The sequence below is a fragment of the Ursus americanus genome, chromosome 12 (assembly GCF_024610735.1).
Source record: "Ursus americanus isolate L20-20 chromosome 12, mUrsAme1.1.p, whole genome shotgun sequence".
NCBI classification, from domain to species: domain Eukaryota; kingdom Metazoa; phylum Chordata; class Mammalia; order Carnivora; family Ursidae; genus Ursus; species Ursus americanus.
This window is the reverse complement of record NC_142138.1, coordinates 53,301,336-53,324,679: the sequence shown is the minus strand read 5'-3', so window position 1 is coordinate 53,324,679 and position 23,344 is coordinate 53,301,336. Positions and strand designations below refer to the sequence as shown.

Genomic DNA, 23,344 nt, shown 5'->3' with positions numbered 1-23,344 from the left:
GTCATCTATAGATTCAGTGTAATCTCCATCAAAATACCAATGGCATTCTTCACAGAAACAGAAAAAAAAATATCCTAAAATTTGTATTGATCCATAAAAGACTCTGAATAGCCAAACAATCTTGAGGAAAAAGAACAGAGCAGGAAGTATCACCCTTCCTGATTATAAAGTATATTACAAAGATAATATACTTTGTATAGTAATAACAACAGTATGATACTAGCATACAATAGGCACGCAGACCAACAAAACAGAATAGGAAGTCCAGAATTAAACCCCTGAGTTTATGGTCAACTACTATTCAACAAGGGAGCCAAGAACACCCAATGGGGAAAGAATAGGATCTTTGACAAATGGTACTGGGAAACTGGAAAAAACACATGCAGAACAATGAAATTGGACCCCTATCTTATACCATGCACAAAAACTAATTCAAAATGGATCAAAGATTTAAACATAAGACCTGATCATATAAAACTACTAAAAGAAACTATAGGGGAGAATCTCCTTGACATTGGTCTTGGCAATGATATTTTGGATATGACACCAAAAGCACAAACAACAAAACCAAAAATCAACAAATGGGACTACATCAAACTTAAATGCTTTTGCACAGCAAAGGATACAATGAACAAAACTAAAATACAATCTACAGAATTGGGGAAAAAATTGTAAACACCAGATCAGAATATATTTAATATTCAAAATATATGAAGAACTCATACAACTCAATAATGAAAAAACAAACCATCTAATTTAACTAACTAAATTAAATTAAATTTTGTGCCATAACTAAATAGATGTTTTTCCAAAGAAGACATCCTAATTGTCAACAGGTGCACGAAGAGACGGTCAAAATTAGGATTGAACACGGAAATGCAAATCAAAAGCACAATGAGATATCACCTTACCCCGCTAGAATAATTATCATCAAGAAGACAAAAGATAATGAGTGTTGGCAAGAATGTTCAGAAAAGTGTACCCTTGTACCTTGTTGGTGGGAATGGAAATTGGTTCAACCAATTTGGTTCAACAATATGGAGGTTTCTCAAAAAACTAAAATTAGATCTAGGATATGATCCATCAATCCACTTCTGGGTATACACCCAAAGGAAATAGAAACAGGATTTCCAAAACATGTAACTTCACTCCCATGTTTATTGCAAGCGTTACTCACAATACCCAAGATATGGAAATGACCTAAGCGTCCCTCAATGGATGAATGGATAGAGAAGATGTTTTATATATATAGAATGGATTGTTATTCAGCCGTGAGAATGGAGGCATCCTGCCATGTGTGACTATGGATGAAACTTCAGTACCTCATGTTAAGTGAGATAAGTCATGCAGAGAAAGATTAAGTACTATACAATATCACCTGTATGTCAAATCTGAAGAAGCCAAACTTGTACAGAGTAGAAGGGTAGTTGTCAGTGGATGGCGGGGGGTTGGAGGGAGAGGAAATAACAGCTGTTTAAGTGTACAAACTTACACTGAGCTGTAAATGAGTCCTAGAGATCTAATACACAGTATGCTGAATATAGACAACAATATTGTAATACAATCATCAAACTTGCTAAGAAACTAGGACTTAATTATTCCAACCACTGAAAAAAGGATAATTATGTAACAGGAGAGAAATGTTAATTATTGCTATAATGTTACATATATAAATGTGTCCTAATTAACATATTATATACCTTCCATTTATATAATGTTATATATCAAATATATTTCAATTAAAAATAAATCACAATAAAAAGTAACAAATCCTTTTTTGCATGGTAATAGTTGGAGAAATTAAAGCAGGCATATCTTTGGCACTATCCTGGCTTTTTAGCAACGTCTACAATTTCTTTTTTTTTTTTTTATTAATAATGATTTTTTATTATATTATGTTAGTCACCATACAGTACATCCCCGGTTTCCGATGTAAGGCTCGATGATTCATTAGTTGTGTATAACACCCAGTGCACCATGCAATATGTGCCCTCCTTACTACCCATCACCGGTCTATCCCATTCCCCCACCCCCCTCCCCTCTGTAGCCCTCAGTTTGTTTCTCATAGTCCATAGTCTCTCATGTTTCATTCCCCCTTCTGATTACCCCCCCTTTCTTTATCCCTTTCTTCCCCTACTGATCATTCTAGTTCTTATGTTCCATAGATGAGAGAAATCATATGATAGTTGTCTTTCTCTGCTTGACTTATTTCACTAAGCATTATCTCCTCCAGTGCCGTCCATGTTGTAGCAAATGTTGAGAACTCATTCTTTCTGATTGCTGAGTAATATTCCATTGTATATATGGACCACAACTTCTTAATCCAGTCATCTGTTGCAGGGCATCTTGGCTCCTTCCACGATTTAGCTATTGTGGACATTGCTGCTATGAACATTGGGGTGCATATGGCCCTTCTCTTCACTACGTCTGTATCTTTGGGGTAAACACCCAGTAGTGCAATGGCTGGATCATAGGGTAGCTCAATTTTTAACTTTTTAAGGGACCTCCACACGGTTTTCCAGAGTGGCTGTACCAACTTGCATTCCCACCAACAATGTAGGAGGGATCCCCTTTCTCCACATCCTCTCCAACAATTGTTGTTTCTTGCCTTGTCTATTTTTGCCATTCTAACTGGCGTAAGGTGGTATCTCAGTGTGGTTTTGATTTGAATTTCCTTGATGGCTAATGATTTTGAACATTTTTTCATGTGTCTGTTAGCCATTTGTATGTCTTCATTGGAAAAGTGTCTGTTCATATCTTCTGCCCATTTTTTGATTTGTTTATTTGTTTCTCGTGTATTGAGTTTGAGAAGTTCTTTGTAGATCTTGGATACCAGTCCTTTATCTGTAGTGTCATTTGCAAATATATTCTCCCATTCCGTGGGCTGCCTCTTAGTTTTTCTGACTGTTTCCTTGGATGTGCAGAAACTTTTAATCTTGATGAAGTCCCATAAATTCATTTTATCTTTTGTTTCTCTTGCCTTTGGGGATGTGTCATGAAAAAGGCTGCTTTGGCTGATGTCGTAGAGGTTGCTGCCTATGTTCTCCTCTAGAATTTTGATGGATTCCTGTCTCACATCGAGGTCTTTCATCCATTTGGAGTTTATTTTTGTGTATGGTGTGAGATAGTGGTCAAGTTTCATTCTTTTGCATGTAGCTGTCCAATTTTCCCAGCACCATTTATTGAAGAGACTGTCTTTTTCCCACCGGATGTTTTTTCCTGCTTTATCAAATATTAGTTGCCCAAAGAGCTGAGGGTCCATTTCTGGGCTCTCTATTCTGTTCCATTGGTCTATGTGTCTGTTTTTGTGCCAGTACCATGCTGTCTTTGTGATCACAGCTTTGTAGTACAGCTCGAAATCCGGCATTGTGATGCCCCCAGCTTTGTTTTTCCTTTTCAACAGTTCCTTGGAGATTCGGGGTCTTTTCTGGTTCCATACAAATTTAAGGACTATTTGTTCCAGTTCTTTGAAAAACGTTCTCGGTATTTTGATCGGGATAGCATTGAAAGTGTAGATTGCTCTGGGTAGCATGGACATTTTAACTATGTTAATTCTTCCGATCCATGAGCATGGAATATCTTTCCATCTTTTTATGTCTTCCTCAATGTCTTTTAAGAGTGATTTATAGTTTCTAGAATAAAGGTCCTTTACGTCTCTGGTTAAGTTAATTCCAAGGTAACGTATGGTTTTTGGTGCTATTGTAAATGGGATGGATTCCCTGATTTCTCTTTCTTCGTTCTTGTTATTCGTGTACAGAAATGCAACTGATTTCTGAGCATTGATTTTGTATCCCGCCACGTTACTGAATTGCTCTATAACTTCTAATAGTTTGGGAGTGGCTTCTTTTGGGTTTTCCATATAGAGTATCATGTCGTCTGCGAAGAGAGACATTTTGACTTCTTCTTTGCCAATTTGAATACCTTTGATCCCTTTTTGTTGTCTGATTGCTGTTGCAAGGACTTCTAGTACTATGTTGAATAATAGTGGCGAGAGTGGGCATCCTTGTCGTGTTCCTGATCTTAAGGGAAAGGCTTCCAGCTTTTCCCCATTGAAAATAATATTTGCAGTAGGCTTTTCATAGATGGCTTTTATGAGATTGAGAAATGTACCTTCTATTCCTACACTCTGAAGGGTTTTAATCAGGAAAGGATGCTGTATTTTGTCAAATGCTTTTTCGGCATCGATTGAGAGGATCATATGGTTCTTGAGTCTTTTCTTGTTGATGTGATGTATCACGCTGATTGATTTGCGAATATTGAACCACCCTTGCATCCCAGGTATGAATCCCACTTGATCGTGGTGGATAATCCTTTTAATGAACTGTTGGATTCTATTAGCAAGTATCTTGTTGAGGATTTTGGCGTCCATATTCATTAGGGAAATCGGTCTGTAATTCTCCTTTTTGAGGGGGTCTTTGCCTGGTTTGGGGATCAAGGTAATATTGGCCTCATAAAATGAGTTTGGTAGCTTTCCTTCTGTTTCTATTTTTTGAAATAGCTTTAGGAGAATAGGTATTATTTCTTCTTTGAATGTTTGGTAGAATTCCCCAGGAAAACTGTCCGGGCCTGGAGTTTTGTTATTTGGAAGGTTGTTTATCACTGACTCAATTTCTTCATAATTAATTGGCCTGTTTAAGAAATCAATTTCTTCCTTTTTCAATCTTGGTAGTTTATAGGTTTCCAGGAAGGATTCCATCTCTTCCAGATTGCTTAGTTTATTGGCATATAGCTGTTGATAAAAATTTCTAATAATCCTTCCAATTTCAATGGTGTTCGTCGTGACCTCTCCTTTTTCATTCATAATTTTAATAATCTGGGTCCTTTCTCTTTTCTTTTGGATAAATCTTGCCAGTGGTCTGTCAATTTTATTGATTCTCTCCAAGAACCAGCTTCTAGTCCTGTTGATCTGCTCTACTGTACTTCTGGTTTCTGCTTGATTGATTTCAGCTTTAATTTTGGTCAACTGCTTCCTTGTGCGTGGATTAGGCCTGTCCCTCTGTTGCTGTTCCAGCTTCTTGAGGTGAGAATATAAAAACTGCATTTTAGATTTTTCTATTCTTTTGAGTGAGGCTTGGATGGCTATGTATTTCCCCCTTAGGACTGCCTTTGCAGTATCCCATAGGTTTTGGACTGTTGTATTTTCATTCTCATTGGTCTCCATAAATTGTTTAATTTGATTTTTGATTTCCTGGTTTATCGAGTCATTCCTGAGCAGTATGGTTCTTAGTCTCCAAGTGTTTGAGTTTCTTCCAAATTTTTCCTTGTGGTTGAGTTCCAATTTCAGAGCGTTGTGGTCTGAGAATATGCAGGGGATAATTTCAATCTTTTGGTATCAGCTGAGACCTGTTTTGTGTCCCAGAACATGGTCTATTCTTGAAAATGTTCCATGGGCATTAGAATAGAATGAGTATTCTTTGGTTCTGGGGTGTAGTGTTCTATATATATCTAAGAGGTCCAGCTCGTCGAGTATGGCATTCAAAGCCTTTGATTCTTTGCTTAGTTTTTGCCAGGGTGTTCTGTCTATTTCTGAGAGTGGAGTGTTGAGGTCCCCTACTATTAATGTATTTTTATCTATATGTCTCTTTATTCTGGTTAAGAGTTGGCTTGTGTATCTTGCTGCTCCCCTGTTGGGGGCATATATATTTATAATTGTCATATCCACTTGTTGAATACTTCCTTTAAGAATAATATAGTGCCCTTCTGCATCTCTAACTATAGTCTGTAGTTTAAAATCCAATTTATCTGATATGAGAATTGCTACCCCAGCTTTCTTTTGAGGTCCATTTGCGTGAAAGATGGTACTCCATCCCCTTACTCTCAGTCTGAATGCATCTTTGGGTTTGAAATGAGTCTCTTGTAGACAGCAAATGGATGGGTCATTTCATTTTATCCAATCTGCAACCCTGTGGCGTTTGAAACCAGAATTTAAACCATTAATGTTCAGGCTGAGTACTGAGAGATATGCTTTTAATTCTGCCATGTTGTCAGTAAAGTCTTTGTTTGTATTGGCTGTGACTTTCTGTTTTGTATCACTCTTGGGGCCTTTTTACTTTTATAGAACCCCCCGTAATACCTCCTGTAGGGCTGGTTTCGTGGTTACGAAATTGGCTAGTGACTGTCGATTCTGAAATGTCTTTATTTCTCCATCAATTCTGAATGACAGCCTTGCTGGATAAAGGATCCTTGGCTGCATGTTTTTCTCTGAAAGAGCTTTAAAAATGCTCCCCCAACCCTTTCTCTCATTCCAGGTCTGTGTAGACAGGTCTGATGTAATTCTGATGCCTTTGCCTTGGTACGTGAGAAATTTCTTTGCCCTGGCCGCTTTCAATACTGTTTCCTTGGATCTCATATTTGCGAATTGCACTATGACGTGACGTGGTGTAGGTCTGTCATGGTTGAGCTTGGGAGGGGTCCTCTCTGCCTCTTGGACACGAATTTTTGTTTCCCTTGCTAGATTAGGGAAGTTTTCAGCTACAATTTGTTCAAATATCTCTTCTAGACCTCTGTTTTTCTCCACCCCCTCGGGGATGCCGATGATTCTAACATTGGATCGTTTCGTTGAGTCAGTAATCTCCCGTAGCCAACATTCGTGGGCGTGGATTTTTTTAAGACCATCTTCTATTTTTATTTTTTCCTCTATTAACCCATCCTCCAATTCACTAACCCTTTCCTCCGCTTCCGTGACCCTGGCCGTCAGAGCCTCTAGTTTTGCCTGCATTTGGCTCATAGAATTTTTAATTTCTGTCAAATTCGCTCTCATTTCCGCCCTTAGGGATTGTATATTCTCAGTAATATTTTCCTGAATACTTTTTTCAAGTCTACTCATTATCTTGACCATTGTTACTCTGAATTCCATTTCTGATAATTTGGTTACATCCATATCCGTTACTTCTGTGGCAGAGGCCAGAGACTCACTGTCTTTTCTTTGCTGGGGGGGGCTTCTCCTTCTTGTCATTCTGATGAAGAGAGGTTGCGGGGTTTCCAGAGCCCAAAATTATTGACTGGGTCCCAGGCCGTGCCCCTTGTTTTATAGGGATCTTAGAGATGTGGGCTTCTTCTTTAAAGATTTTATTTGAATAAATAAAATCTTTTCCCTACTCTCCTACGGTCCCCGTCGTCGCCCTGCTGGACACAGCCCCGGCAGGGGGAGCCCCTCCCCCGCCCGCCGCCAGGGGTGGGCTCAGCGGGCGAGAGGAGACGGCGGCGCAGGTGTCCGTGAGCCGGTGCCAGAGATGCCACGTCTACAATTTCTTAAAGTTGCACTAGAAAGACTATTCAGGAAACAAATGATAGACTGGGAGAATGTACTGGTAATATATACCAAAGAAACAATAACAAGAACATGAGAACAACTCCAGGTAGTCAATAAGAAGAAAAATTTTTTTAAAGAATGGAAAAAGAAGCAACAGACACATTGGAAAAGAGGAAAACCCAAATATCCCCCCCACCACCAAAAAAATGTGAGAGGATGCTGAGCCTAGCTAGCAATTTGGGAAATGCAAATTAAAATAACAAATCAATTTTCATCTATTAGAAAAGCAAAAGTTAGAAGCTTCGTCTCATCCATTTTTGGTGAGAGTGTTATAAAAGGTACTCTCATGTACTATACTACTACTAGACCTGATCTAGTAAAACTTGGGAACTGGGCAATTTTACATAATGTTAAAATATAAAAATGTATTCAAAATGCACTTCTACTTATTTTCTTACAGAAATATTCACCCATGTGTACAGAGACAAGTAAACACAAAAGGTCACTACAACATTGATAACAACAACAAAACCTTTGGAAAAAACGTTTTTTCCACATGTCATTACAGTGAAAAATGGCTAAATAAATAGAGTACAGCCATACTCTGACAGGTGAAATAGTTTGCTTTTATTTTTTAAAAAGGCAGATTTCATGGTAACAACATGAAAGGCCATTTGAATTAAAAAACACAGAACAGTATGTCTTCATTTATATATGTAAAAAAAACATTTCAAAAATTGCATATTTTATATGTGTACGTATATGTATGGAAATCAACTGCATGTACAGTCACAGAAAAAAACTAGTAACAGGTTATCTCTGAGGAAGTAGGGATGAAACCAAGATGAGGGGTCGTGCTCAACTAAACTGAAGCTTAATTTGGAATGTTTTAACAATTCTGAACAATCAAAATATACATATGTTATATATGTAATATTTTTCACTGGGAAAAACTAATTCCCCAAAGATGTAGCAATTAATTTCATAAGGAATTCAGTAAGAGCCTACTATGTGATCTTAGTACAATTAACATATTCTGTATGATTTCAATCATTTAAAAGATTTGTCTTATGACCCCTATGTAGACAAGTATTTTAAAAAACGTGTTGTCTATACATCCATTTGGTCGAGTTAATTAAAACTTGTTTAAATCAGCTTGTTCTGCTACTGAGATTGGTACATCTAAAATCTCCAATTATATATAGTATAGAATTGCTTATGCTTACAATTGTTGTCAAATTTGTTGCTTTATCTATTTTAACCCTAAGTTACAGAGGCTAAAAAACTTACAAGTACCAATTTTCTAGTCAATGTGTTAAAATTATAAAGTCTAATATTTTTTTATTAAAACATAGAACCATTTTATCTTTTGCACTGATTCGGCCTTAAATCTATTTCATCTCATTCCAGTAAAGCTATACGAGCTTTCCTTTGGTCAGAATTTGCCTGGTGTACTTTGTACTTGCCTTTACCTTTACCGATTTCTACTCATTTATTTTAATCATGTGTGAAAATGTTTGTCTTTTAATAGAAACTCTAAGTCCATTTACACTGAATGTAACTATTGCTATATTTAAATATAAATCTATCACCTTATTGCCCCGCCAATTTTTTTCATATTTTTTGTCTTCTTTTCAATTATTTTTCTATATTTTATCATCTAACACAGTAGAAATCATACACTGTTTCTACTTTACTAATGGTTAACATGGAAATTATACCATGTGTTAATTTCAGAGTTCAAATTTAATCATTATGTCGATTGTCAAAGAGAATATTCAACTCTATTTTAGTTGATACTCATTGGTTTTATTTTTTAAGTCTGTCTTATATTTTTAATCCTGCAAAACATTATTTTTTAATAGATAATTTTTTTTTTTTTAGATTAGCCAGATATTTACCACTTACTTTTTTCCTCACTCCTCTTGCATCTCAGATCTCCTACCTAGGGTAACTACAGACGTCTAAAATATTCCCTTTATAATTTCTTTTGGTGAATATCTGCTCACAAATCCTCTTTTTCTTTAAGTGAAATATGTATTCTTTTAAATTTGAGTATGGTTGATGTACACTCTGACAAACCCTCTTCGTTACTTGTCTGAAAATGTCTTTATCTTCATTCCTTAAAACTACTTTCTCTGTGTAAAATTCTACAAGTTATTTCTTTCACTACTTTGAGTATGTTCTAGAGACATCTGGCTTCCTTTGTTGCTATAAAGAAGTCAGATGTCACTCTAATTGACATTCCACGGAGGAAATCTTTCTTTTAAAATAAAAAAAAAATTTTTTTACTGCTTTAAAAATATTGTCCCTGTGTGATGTCTAAATGTGGATTTTAAAAAAACTCATCCTGTGTTCTTGGAAATCTGTGTGTATTTGTGTGTGTGTGTGTGTGTGTGTGTTTCTTATCAGATAGAGAAAAATTCTAAGGGCATACTTGAGATAGCCACTGTCTTCACAATCCATTTATTTACTTGGAACTACAATTGAATATATAACAGTTTTCACTCTATCAACCCTGTCTCTTAATCTCTCTCCTATACTGTCCATCATTATTATTAGCAGCCCCCCAAAATGAGATATTTAAGTAAAAGTCTAACAAGACATATATAAGATCTATATGAAAACAAAACTTTGATGAACAAAATCAAGGAAGAACTAAATAAATGGACAAATGTTCCATGTCCATAAGTAAAAAGACTCAGTATTCTCAAGACAGTAATTCTTCCCAGCTTGATCTATAGGTTCAATACAATCCCAATAAAAATACTAACAAGTTATTTTGTGGATATCTACAGATTCTAATGTTTACATGGAGATTTTTTAAAAAGACAGAACGGCTATCATAATATTAAAGAACAACAGTCAGAGGACTGACACTACCTGACATTAAGGCACTCTAAATCTACAGTACTCAGAAGAGTGATATTAGAAAGAAGAAAAAAGGCTAAATCAATGGAACAGAATAGAGTCTGTAAATATACCCACCAATATAGTCAACTGATCTTTAATGAAGCAGTAAAGGCAGTACAATGGAACAAAGACCAACTTTTCATCAAATTGTGCTGGAGCAACTGGACATCCCCATGCCCCAAAAGGGGGGTGGGTGGGTAGGATTCTAGACATAGACTTTACAAAAATTAACTCAAAATGGACTATAGACTTGCATGTAAAATGCAGAACTAGAAAACTCCCAGAAGGTAACAGGAGAAAATCGAGATAGCCTTGGGTTTGACAATCACTTTTTAGATACAACCACCAAAGGCAAATCCATGAAATAAATAATTGATAAGCTTTACTTTATTAAAATTTAAAACTTCTGTGAAAAATACTGTCAAGAGAATCAGAAGGAAAACCACAGAGTGGGAGAAAATACATGTATAAGACATATCTAATAAGGATAAGACATATCTGATAAGGATTATTACACAAAATACACAAAGAACTTTAAAAACTCAACAATAAGAAAATCAACAATGCATTTAAAGAATGGCAAAAGATCTAAACTAACACCAAGGAAGATACACAGGTGGCAGGTAAGCATATGAAAAGATGCTCAACAGCATATGTCCTTAGGGAATTGCAAATTAAAACAAGATACCACTACATACTCATTAGAATGACAAAAACCCAGAACACTGACAACAACAAATGCTGAGGATGTGAAGCAACATGAATTCTCATTCATTGCTGGAGCAAATGCAAAATGGTACAATTTGGGAGGCAATTTGGTAGTTTCTTATACAACTAAACATACTCCTCCATACAATCCAGCAATCATGCTCCTTGGTGTTTATCCAAATAAATGGGTAACTTATGCCCACGAAAAAAAAAAAAAAAGTACTCACAGGTGTTCACAGCAGCTTTATTTATAACTACCAAATTTCAGAGCAACATGTCTTTCAGTAGGTGAATGGATAAACTGTGTTACAACCAGACAATGAAAAATTAATCTGTGCTGAAAATCATCAAGCCGTGAAAAGACATGGAGGAGTCATACTTGTATGCATATTACTAAGTGAAAAAACCCAATATGAAAAAGCTACATACTGTAATAGAATATAACATTCTGAAAAAGGCAACAGTTTGGAAACAGTAAAAAGATGAGTAGTTGCCAGAAGTCAGGAGTAAGGAGGGGTAAACAGGTGGAGCTCAGAGAACTTTGAGAGCAATGGATCTAGTCTGTATGATAATGGTGGATACATATTATGCTTTTATAAAAACAAAATTTATAATGCCAAGAGGAAATCTTAATGTAAACTTTGGGTGATAATCATGTGTCAGTGTAGGTACATTAATTATAATTAACATCCCACTCTAATGCAGGAAGTTGAGAGTAGTGGAAGTTGTATAGGTGTGAGGGCGGGAATTATGTGGGAACTGTAATTTCTCTCAATTTTGCTGTGAACCTAAAGCTTTTTTAAGAAAAATAGACTATTAAAATGTTTTTAATAAATAAATGCTTTTTAAAAAGATATCAGGCCCTATTCCCTAGAACCTATATATGTTTCCTTATTTGGAAAAAGCCTTTGCAGATGTAATTAAGGTTAGGATCTTGTGGGTCATGAATACCATCATATGTCTCCTACAAGAAAGGGGAAGAAAGAGAGCAATACACGTAGAAGTAGAAAAGGCATGGAGCACATGACTGTGGAAGCATAGAGTGGAGTGATGCAGCCACAAGTCAAGGAATGCTGGCAGCCACCAAAGCTGAAAGAAAGGTTTGCTTTTTCCATAAAGCCCCTAGAGGTTGCAGAGCCCTGCCAACACCTTGATCAGTGAAAAAGACTTTGGATTTCTGCCCTCCAGAACTATAAGACAATAAATTTCTCTTGTTCTAAGCCACGAAGATTATGTATTTTGTTACAATAGCCATAGGAAAGGAATACCAATATGGACTCTTTTGTGTATCAGTAGTTGTTTTAGTCGTATTTACTACTGTGGGTTTGGTATGGTGAGGTCAGACTCCGATCAAGAAAGAGAAACCAGAAAGTTTTGCAGTTTGTTATGCTCACAGTTCCCTGAGGAGAAATAGGACACCACACAGGCCCACTCAAGGGAAGCACCAGGGTTATTCACCAAGCAGAGGAAGAGAAGGAAACGACATGCAAGTTCCTTTTTTATGGCTTCTATAGGAAGGAATGGATGAAGCGGGTAGGCAGGTTTAGGATGTCTAAATAATTTCAGTGGGCTCTGGGTTATAGAGATATTCCTCATCTGATACCTGGTCCTTGGGTGATTAGAGAAGGTATATAGTGACCCAGAGGAAAGTCTGATAAGGGAAGTGGTTTGGGGTGTGGACTTAATCAGATGCCCAGGAAAGTCTGATTGACCTGTCGGCAGGGCCGCAAAACTGGATCAGAAAGCATTTGTAACAAAATATATTACAGCAGTCTGCTGCTGAGTTGTACTCTATAATATGCATGTACCATCATTTGTTTATCTAATGTGTTGAGGGACATATAGGCTGATTATATTTTTGGCAATTATGAATAAAGCTGCTGTGAAGGATAACTAAGACTTCTTATAGACATGTATTTTCATATCACAGGGGTTAAACCTAGATGTAAAATTGTTGGTTTTTATTATAACTATATGTACAATTTATAGATTGTCAAACTATTTCCAAAGTGATTGTACCACTTCATACTCTAGCAATCTACAAGTAATCCAGTAAGGTTCTTTTCTGAATGCATAAATCTGAGTTTTAATAAATCCATAGCTTTACTCAACGCAACCACAATATCCAATATTCCATCACACCCCGAAATACCGTCATCCCTTTGTAGTCAATTCAGCCACCCACACCTACCCCCTGGCAACCACTCAACAGGTCTCTGATGAGCTTTGTCTTTATATAATTTCATGAAAATGGAGTCACACAGTGTGTGACGTTGTGAGTCTGTCTCCTTTTACTAATGATGCCTTTGAGATATATCCATATTGTCACATGTATAGTCATTAATATTTCATGTAGAGGTATGATAGTTGAAGAACATTTGGGTTATTTTCACTTTGGAGAATGATGAATAAAGCCACTATAAATCTGCACATACATGTTACTTTTTTATTAAAACTTTTATTTTGTGGTAAATCACATACAACAAAGTTTACCATTGTAATGTTGTTAAATGTACAGTGCAGTGGTATTAAATATATTCATAATGTTGTGTAACCATCACCACCATCAATCTCTACAGCTCTTTTCATCTTGTAAAATTGAAATTTTTTATCCATTAAACAGAAGCTCTCCATTCCTCCCTCTCCCCAGCCATTGGCAGTTACTGTGCTACTTTCTGTCTCTATGATTTTGACTACTCCATATAAGCGGCATCATACAGTATTTGTCTTTTTGTGACTGGCTTTATCATAATATCATCAAGGCTTATCTTCAGTGTAGGCTATGGCAAAATCTCCTTTTTAAAGCTGAATATTATTCCCTCGTATGGATATTATCACATGTGACTCATCCACTGTTGAAGTACACTTGTGTTGTTTCCACCTTGTTGGCTATTGTGAATAATGCTGTTATGAACATGGGTACATAAATAATTACTTTGCGAACTTGCTGTCAATTCTTCAGGGTATATACCCAGAAGTGGAATTGTTAGATCATATGGTAATCCTATTTTAGTTTCATTAAAAACTGCCATACTGTTTCCCACAGCAGCTATACTATTTCAACGTTCCACCAGCAATGCAAAGGGTTCAATTCTGGCACATCCTCAAGAATGCTTGCTTCTTGTTTGTTTTGATAGTAGACATCCTGAGAGTGAGGTGATATCTTTGTGCATATTGATAATTTGTACATCTTTAGAGGAAAGTCTATTCAAATTCTTTGCCCATTTTTGAATTGGGTTGATTTTCTATTGTTGAATTTCAGGTGTTCTCTATATATTCTGGATATTAATCTTTTACCAGATGTTATGATTTGAATTATTTTCTCTCATTCTGTACACATCTTCTGATGAAAAAACTTTTTAAGTTTTTGTGAAGTCCAATTTCTCTATTTTTTTCTTGTTACCTATGCCTTTAATATCAAATCTAATGAATCACTGTCAAATCACTGTCAAATCCAATGTCAGGACGTTCTGTTTTAAGAGGTGTTTTAGTTCTTAAATTTAGATTTTTTTAATCCAATTTGGATTAATTTTGTATACCATCTTAGGTAATGGTTCAAATGAAATCTTGTGTGTGTGGATTTCCAATTTTCCTGCCACCATTTATTGGAAAGACTATCCTTTCCCACTGAGTGGTCTTGGCATCATCCTTGTCAAAGAATTATTTGATGAGGGGCGCGTGGGTGGCAGAGTCAGTTAAGCCTATGACTCTTGGTTTTGACTCAGGTTGTGGGATCGAGCCCTGTATCAGGCTCCATGTTAAGCGAGGAGTCTACTTGGGATTCTCTCTCTCTTCCTTGGCCTCCTGCTCTTACTTGCTCGCTCCCTCTCTCGAATAAATAAAATTAATAAATCTTAAAAAGAAAAGAAAAAGAATCATTTGACCATATATGAGAGGATACATTCCTGGATATTATTCTATTCCATGGATTTATATGCCTATCTTTATGCCAGTATCACAATGTTTTGATTACTGTAGGCTTTTTTTTTTTTTTAAGATTTTATTTATTTATGTGACAGAGAGACAGCCAGAGAGAGAGGGAACACAAGCAGGGGGAGTGGGAGAGGAAGAAGCAGGCTCCCAGCGGAGGAGCCTGATGTGGGACTCGATCCCGGAACGCCGGGATCACGCCCTGAGCCGAAGGCAGACGCTTAACGACTGCGCTACCCAGGCGCCCCTGATTACTGTAGGCTTTTAATAGGTTTTGAAACCAGAGGTGAGTCCCCTAGTTTTGTTCTTCTTTCTCAAGATTGTTTTGGCTATTCAGGGTCCCTTGAGATACGAAGTTTAGGATAGAATTTTTTTTTTTTTTTAGGTCTGTGAGATGTTGATAGAGATTGCATTGAAGCTGTAGATTACTTTGGGTGTACTGACATTTTGATACTACTAAGTATTCTCTCCCAAGAAAACAGTAATGCTTCAATTTATTTATGTCTTTAACATCTTTCAGTAAGGTTTAATAGTTTTCACCGTACACATTTTCCACCTTGTGGTAGATTCCTAAGTATTGTATCCTTTTTCGTGCTATTATAAATGGAATTTTTTCACAATCTCCTTTTCAGATTGTTCATTAGTGTACAGAAATGCAACTGATTTTTGCATGGTGCCTTTGTATCCTATTACTTTGCTGAATTCATTTATTCTGACAAGTTTTTTTTAGTGGAATCTTAACTGCATAGACAGTGACACACAGAGAGTGATAGAGACATGGATGAATAGATGGATCAACTGATCAATTATTCTTTAAAAACCTTCAGAGATTTATCACTCTACCAGGATTTGCTACTTCCTTTACTTTATCTCAAGAAAGTCTTGTTCTTTTATTATGTTACATCCCCACTTACCTTCATTAATTTTTAATGGAACAAAAAATCCATACGTCTACATCAACTTAAAGACATTACAAAGAGAAAAACAGAGAGAGAAAGTAGAAGATTCCTATGAGTTCCATATAATTAAGACTCATACCTTGCATAATTTAAGTTTATTTTATTTTTTGACTTATTAACTGTAGAAGGGCTTTCAAACAGTTGAAGTCACTCAAATGCTATAACTTTGTATGGGAATCGTTAAATCAGCTCTCCCAAACTCTTAGAAACACTTGATGGAAGAAATACACAAATACATGCTGGGAAATTTGGTGTTGATGGCAACAAACATATTTGTTAAGATGCCTCTCTGAATTCTTAGAAATTCCATTGACACATGACAAGACATCATGAGCCTTTAAAAATATAACATGACGATAATCGTAACGAACTTATACTTACATAATTACATGTGATTTTTATGCTTTTCTGAGTTTTTCAAGTTGATTGCTTCTAGCTTTTACCAAAAATTCATGAATTATAGGAAAACACACACACCCACACACGGAAAGAAATACACTTGGCTATTTCTCTGAGTATGCGTATTTATTTATTTCAAATTTTACAACTTAGATTCAGCATGAATTGCAATGAACGGATCTTCAGCAGAGTTACTAATGGAAAAATGAGCATTTCCATCCCCAGAAACATAGATTTTGATTCCCGTACAATTGCCGTCAATTTTGTCTCCAGAAATGACATCACAATATGTGCCGGCAGGAAGACCAGTTTGCAAAGTTGAAGATAACGCCCTGTAAAATAAAATTTAAGATTTAACTTGAATTCATCACAATTAAAAGCAAGAATTCAGACTATCTCTAAAAGCTTCACTTTGTGTTGTAGAGCCCTAAGCAGTCAAGGTCTCAGTGAGAAGCAAATGCAGAGACCTCTCCAGTAGATGTGAACAGTTTTCCAAGACTGAAAGTAATCTTACAGTAGACTTAGCGATTCCCTATTCAGCCATGAATATTATCACGAAATTATGGCTGAGGGACTATTAGTGAAGATTTGGGTGAATTGTCACCCTTAGATAAAAGTACTTCCTGTGGTAAACAAATATTTTAAATATGTCCTCATCTAAACTTAAGAAAACACGAATTACTTTCAATCATTTAAATTTGATTATTACTGCGAAAATCTTTTTCACAAGAGGAGAAAGTGAATTTGGGCTGGAGATAAAAATAATCCAGTATTTTTATGAACAAGTGTATGGTTTGAAATATAAAGCTGTCTCATAAATTTATTTTCCTTCTCCCATCCAAAAGACAGAAATTAAAGGACTAGCCATAGCTTCTTTTGGCAAGAAAGAGATATATTTGTTTTCCCTTTTTGTCAGCAAAATATAATGTAGGCTAAAATGAGCTAAGCATGGGTGAAAGTAGGCCTTGGAACTGAGACTTTTCAACTGCTTGTGAAGACATCTTGTAAGCCATAGTTCTCTATACTAGGGAATCAATACACTCGAGGCAGACGATGGAAGTATAAGCAAAGGAAAGTAAGAAGAAGTCTCAGAACTAAAACTTGAAAATCTCCCGAGGTGAATCACTGACCAACCGTAAGATATATGTTCTTTATACATATGCTTTGAAAATATATCTACTGGGGCGCCTGGGCGGCATAGCGGTTAAGCGTCTGCCTTCGGCTCAGGGCGCGATCCCGGCGTTCTGGGATCGAGCCCCACATCAGGCTCTTCCGCTATGAGCCTGCTTCTTCCTCTCCCACTCCCCCTGCTTGTGTTCCCTCTCTCGCTGGCTGTCTCTATCTCTGTCGAATAAATAAATAAAATCTTTAAAATATATATATATATATATATCTACTATTTGCCAGAGAGACAGGGGAGTGAAAAAAGAAGACCAAAAAACCAGATAGATGAATACTCGCAAAAAAGAGTTAAAAAGACATACTTCAGTATTGAGGCAATATTTTTCCATTATTTAAAAAGGGAAGGGGAGCTGTAAGCCTTGTTCTTCTAGTGATTTCACAACCTTTATATTAACTACTCTGTGTATTTGGGGTGGGGTGTATATGTGAGCCTATATGGGTGCCTCATATCTGCCCATGATAGGCAAGGATGCACATGAAATAACTCTACTTAGAACAGAAAGCCCTTATAAAGAAATCAGAAGAATAGAAGTCATCATCATTTTTCTTCTGATTTCTGTTTTTTTTTCATCCACTGAGCATATAACTATTCAGATATGAAAACAGTAAATGTGCAAGAAGAGAAAGTAGTAAACCAAGAACATATTGGGATAAAATGTGATTTCTAATTGATATCTACTTACCAGTCATCATTGTTAAAGACAATGAATCCTCTGTTTCCTCTTCCAAAAGCTACTTGGTTGCTACCGTTATCCCACCAGTTTGTAAAAGGTTGGCCATCAACTACATTACGGAACGCAACCATGTTCCTAAAAATAAAACACCACATAAAATGCTGGTGAATACGTTAGCAGTTTGAAATAAAATGTTAAGAATGTTTATTACTAGAGGACATCTCTAGATAAGAATGCCCACCTTATTTGACGCCATCGATGTTCACAGACCCAATCGTTACCACAAGTAGTGTCGGGATTAATAGTAACTTCTTTAATTACCCCATTATTATTTGGTGGCCCAATCCAATCATTAACATCCTTAGGTAAAGAGAAAAAAATTTAAAAAGCTCAGACTTTTTAACATCTCAAGTATTTATCTCTTTCCTCTCCAGTCCACCAAACCCAGTCTGTCTTGTGTCTCTGAGTTCTCTGCAGTTGGAATCTAACTCCCTCAGTATTTTTATAGCCTTTTACCAAGTTCTGCCCATTTTCTCCCCAAGTTTTCATTCTCTAGTGCCATATTTTAAAACTGCCTTCCCTTTCTTGAGAAAAAGATATTTTGGATAACACAAAAACTTACTACTCCATTTTGAAAATATCTTGACCATCGGAAGCTTGACATTACTCGTGTAAATCCATATGGATGAGCGAGCATAAATCCAACTCCCATTTTGTACAGTCTAAAGGTTACAAAATGATATCATCATAGAAGAAAACAATATTTTTAGTGTCACTAAAAGGTAGGTAGAAAAGGGGGGGCTTTATTTCCTACCTGGCGTCCCAGAATGTAAGAATAGATGCTCCCCCAGCTCCGTGTCCTCGCTGATTGTCATGGTTATCCACAAACACAAGTGCTCGATCAGAAGGCATGAAACCCCATCCTTCTCCCCAGTTCCTATTAAAACACGTATGCACACACAACATGTATTCTTTTTTAATAGCTTTAGGGTAACCTAAGTGTGTCTTTCTTTTGGTATAGCAGGCCCAAATGGAATTCTCTAATTCAATGATTGTTCTATAGGAGTTTTTAAAAAATATCTACAAACTATATATAGATATATTATACACTCCATGTACGTATATATGTATGAATTACTTGTAATACATTCATGGTACAGTTATAAGATTTTTGTTATAAAAAAGTCATTTTAGAGATTTCAGTACATTACAATTTGGATGAAACTTCTGAATGATCAACATACATATGATATTACACAAAATGGAAAACTGGGTTAAAAGTAGGTTTCACTCTTATATTGATATAATATAAATATTCTACTACTTGAAAATAATTAATTGATAATAATATTTGTAAATTCCCATAGCATAGCCATGTTGTAAGTACTTCATAAATGATACAATCATTTTAATACTAATGTAGCCTTCACATATTTTATTGCATACATTAGTTAAATTTAATATAGTTATAGAATACAAAAAGTCTCTAGGGTGTGTTTTGGGTTTCTTGTTATCCTCATGACTGACATTTTAAATAATAAAGATGATAAATTGGAATTTGGGGAAGTACAATCCTTATTACTAGCAATTGAATCCTTAAAAGTTCTAAATAAGTTTCTAAGATAACTCGGATTGGGATAATAAGACTAACACATCTGTGAAATTATTTAAAAGACAAATCATATTTCACTCACTTTAAGTAAGCCATCTTCTCTCCATTCCATCTGCGCAGGACTGTGCCTAGTTTTGCACCATAGTTGAATTCTGTCACACGGCCATTTCCAAAGTACTCCTCGCTTTTAATTGGCTCACCACCCAGATCAATTACCTAGTGGAAATATAGGGAAAATATCATTTTAATAAGAACTTTAAAGATTTTTCACCAAGTTAACATTATATAAAAAATGGCTTGAAACTATTTATATTTTATGAAATACCCCAAAAAAGATTCTTTTTCTGTGCTAAATTATATGCTACAATATTAAAACTAACATGATAACAAGGTGACCTGTTGTCCTCTGAGAATGTGGACCTAATTTTACTCTTGCACATAAACGATAATAACAATGACTCGCATTTCTATAGCACTTGAGATCTGGTTCACAACAATTCTAAGTGCTTGACAAATATTAACTTACTAACATTTAGACAAAGACATAACTATGATCATATCTCTTTTCTTCACATGAAAAGACAATGTCGCAGAGAGAGGTTAATCAATTTGCCTAAGTGAACACAGCAAATAGTGCTATAGGCAACATTAAAACTCAGATAGGCTGGCTCAAGAAAACCACTCTCATATTATCTGCCTTTTGTAATGGTCTCTGGGGAGACGGTAAATGACACAGATGTTTGCAGCCTAAATAAATTCTCTGCACTTCCATAAAATCTCTTGTGATAAAGAGTTAGATGTTAGAGACTGTCTCAATAAAATAGGGTTCAAGAAAACTCTTCCATATAAATGAGCCAGCCATTAAAGAACAGAAGTTGTATTCATTAAATCTATCACTTATTTTCTAATGAACTAAAAGATCTTATTTCATATACCCATGAAATGTAGATATATACAGGTATTAATGTACCTCCTGGAAAATGAAAGGTTTACTTCCTTCAGAGAACCACTGTGTATTTAGATTATGCAGTTTATCCAAAACGGCCTTGATGTCTCCAGGCCACATGTGCTTAGAAGCATCAATTCTGAACCCCGCTACACCAATGTCGATGAGGCGGTTCATATATTCAGCAATCGTGGAACGCACATAGTCTTTCTCCAGCGCAAGATCAAGAAGACCAACCAGACGACAATCTCGGACCTATTAAGGTAAAAATTTTGTGACTGATACACAAAACATCGCCTCTACCTGATAATCCATTTGATAATGCATTCATTTATTCATTAACAGATATTTCGGTAGTGTCTTCTTTGCATTGGAAACTGGAGATGCTGACATACCTTTGAAACATTTTCTAGTATAAAAATGGAGTACGGAGGAAATAAAGTAGACGAGTTTTTTGACTGGAACAAATTAAATGGGGGAAAATGCTTTAAATCTTGATCTGCGTTTCTTATTTTTTTTTAAGATTTAATTGATTTATTGGACAGAGAGAGACACAGCGAGAGAGGGCACACCAGCAGGGGGTGGGGGAGAGGGAGAAGCAGGCTTCCTACTGAGCAGGGAACCCAATGCAGGGCTCCATCCCAGGACCTTGGCAACATGACCTGAGCCTAAGGCAGATGCTCAACCACTGAGCCACCCAGGCGCCCCTGTGTTTCTTATTTTCAAATAGTCAAACTTGGAATCCTCTTTTCCTAAGGAATCCAGGCCAGTATTTAAAAATGAAGATCAATAAACTACATGTAGATAATTAAACACAGATAGCTCTTTATCCAGATCACTGTGGGTTTTTTCCTTTAATTACCTGATAAGGATCATTATAGCTCTCAATGTCTCCACTTCCAGTTTTACATTTACCATCATTAAAATCCCAACCAGAGTATGGGACTGCTGGAAAATCTCTACTTCCAGGGTTGAAGTAGCTTCCACAAGTACTGCTTGTTCCTGCACTCGCAGCATTCCCACACATATGATTAATGACAGCATCCACATAAATATGGACCTGAAAAACAAAGTTTCTATTTCAGTTGGACTTATAGAGAGGTAGAAATCTATCTAGTATTATTGACTAAAGTTTCTGGTATGTTAATCGCACTCCAAAATAGGTCTTTGTTATTTTTTAACTTATCTTCCTAATAAACCAAAAGGCAAGCGTGAAGGGAAATCAATGTGAACTGAATACCTATCTGCATTCTACCGTCTTGGTAAAATACTTACCTATCTGATAAACTGATAGAACTAAAACTACCATAACTATGAAAAAATGCAAACAGTCTTTTTTGCGGGGAGGTAAGTATCAGCTAAGACAGGAGAGCGTAGTGGTCTTTGAAATTTCCATGCATCCTCCTAAGAAAGAAGCAGCAAGTCTCTATTATCTACTTAGCATCCGAAGGTAAATATTGTCTCTCATGCTCCCCCTCAGAAAGAATATAACGATTTACCATCAAAAACCCCTACGTGAAAGAGGACCCGGAAATGACAGGTGGAGTTACAAGTCACATCAAAATTACAGCAAATATTGCAACTGGCATTTCCAATTCCTAACTAGAAAGGGATTCCCCAGAAATGTGTATAGTTATAGGCCTGAAAGCTGATACTTGCTTTATAAGCAAGCTCGGCTTTAAACTGTGACTTAAATTTCTTTAGTAGACAAATAGCACATACACAGGAATTTGCACAGCTGAACATAAGGTAATAACTAAGTGTTAGTTATAGCTTAAGTGTAAAGTGAAATAAAAAATAACCATGGAACACCTTCTGCTCCAAAGGAACGGGAGAGAGGAGAGAGAGATTATTTTCCTGATTATTTCTTAAAGGAAACTTTAATGCACTTACACCAACGTTGTTACATCGAGTCACCATGTCTCTGAATTCATCTTCATTTCCGGATCTTGTGCATAACTTGTAGCTAATTGGTTGGTACCTTTCCCACCAAGGTCTAAAAGGGTTATTAACCACAAGATTTTCATTGGGTGGAGAGATCTACCAATAAAAAATCATAGTAAGTATCAAATTATGGGTTACTTTATATCACTGGATACTCTAGAAACTAACCAATAATCTAAAATAATTTCTGAATCTTTGCATATACAGCTACATCTTTAGCAACAAATGAAAATATTAACAGCATATTGGAAACGTCCTGCTGAAGAAAGCTTATATCAGAAACAAAACATAAAGCTGCCAACAATCCTAAACTTTTTTCTTCCTCGGTAAAATGTTCCAGCTTTACCGATACATATCACAATACCATATACTACAAGGATAGCAAACTGCAATTTCTACTATGAACAATACCCACCTGAACCCCTCCAAATCCTTTTGGAGCTAAGTATCGCTCACATTCAAGAGCAATGTCAACCCAGCGCCACTCGAACAGATGGACGATAGATGTCCGTCCAGGTTTGGTATTTGGGTCATACTGAGCCCAGCAGAACCCAATGACGGAAAGCAATAGAAAGAACTTCATTTTGCTTTGAAGTTGCCAGCATTCTTTCCAGCCACTATTTATCCTCCTGTAAGAAACACATTTTCCTAAGTAAATGTTAACATGAATAAATACGTAGGGCGTAAACTGTTTATTCATAATCAGAAAAGGACTATCAATAGTAATATTAACAGGTGAAGAATATCTATAAACAACCTGCCAGGAAAACAATCTCCATGACCTTTTAGAACTTAATGTTTTCCTTATGGAGGTAATATGAACCT

The 23,344-nt window shown here is 36.2% G+C and overlaps 1 protein-coding gene across 1 annotated transcript; it reads right to left on the bottom strand.

Moving 5' to 3' along the window:
- Positions 1-16,268: 16,268 nt before the first annotated feature.
- LOC123795141 (pancreatic alpha-amylase) lies at positions 16,269-23,129 on the bottom strand. Its single transcript, XM_045801638.2, has 10 exons — positions 22,935-23,129; positions 22,469-22,615; positions 21,438-21,635; positions 20,600-20,830; positions 19,712-19,845; positions 18,832-18,954; positions 18,640-18,739; positions 18,259-18,377; positions 18,027-18,152; positions 16,269-16,493 (listed from the first exon to the last, which is right to left on the bottom strand). The coding sequence occupies exons 1-10, from the start codon at positions 23,100-23,102 to the stop codon at positions 16,304-16,306; spliced, it is 1,536 nt and encodes a 511-aa protein (XP_045657594.1). The 5' UTR covers positions 23,103-23,129; the 3' UTR covers positions 16,269-16,303.
- Between the last annotated feature and the right edge of the window lie 215 nt (positions 23,130-23,344).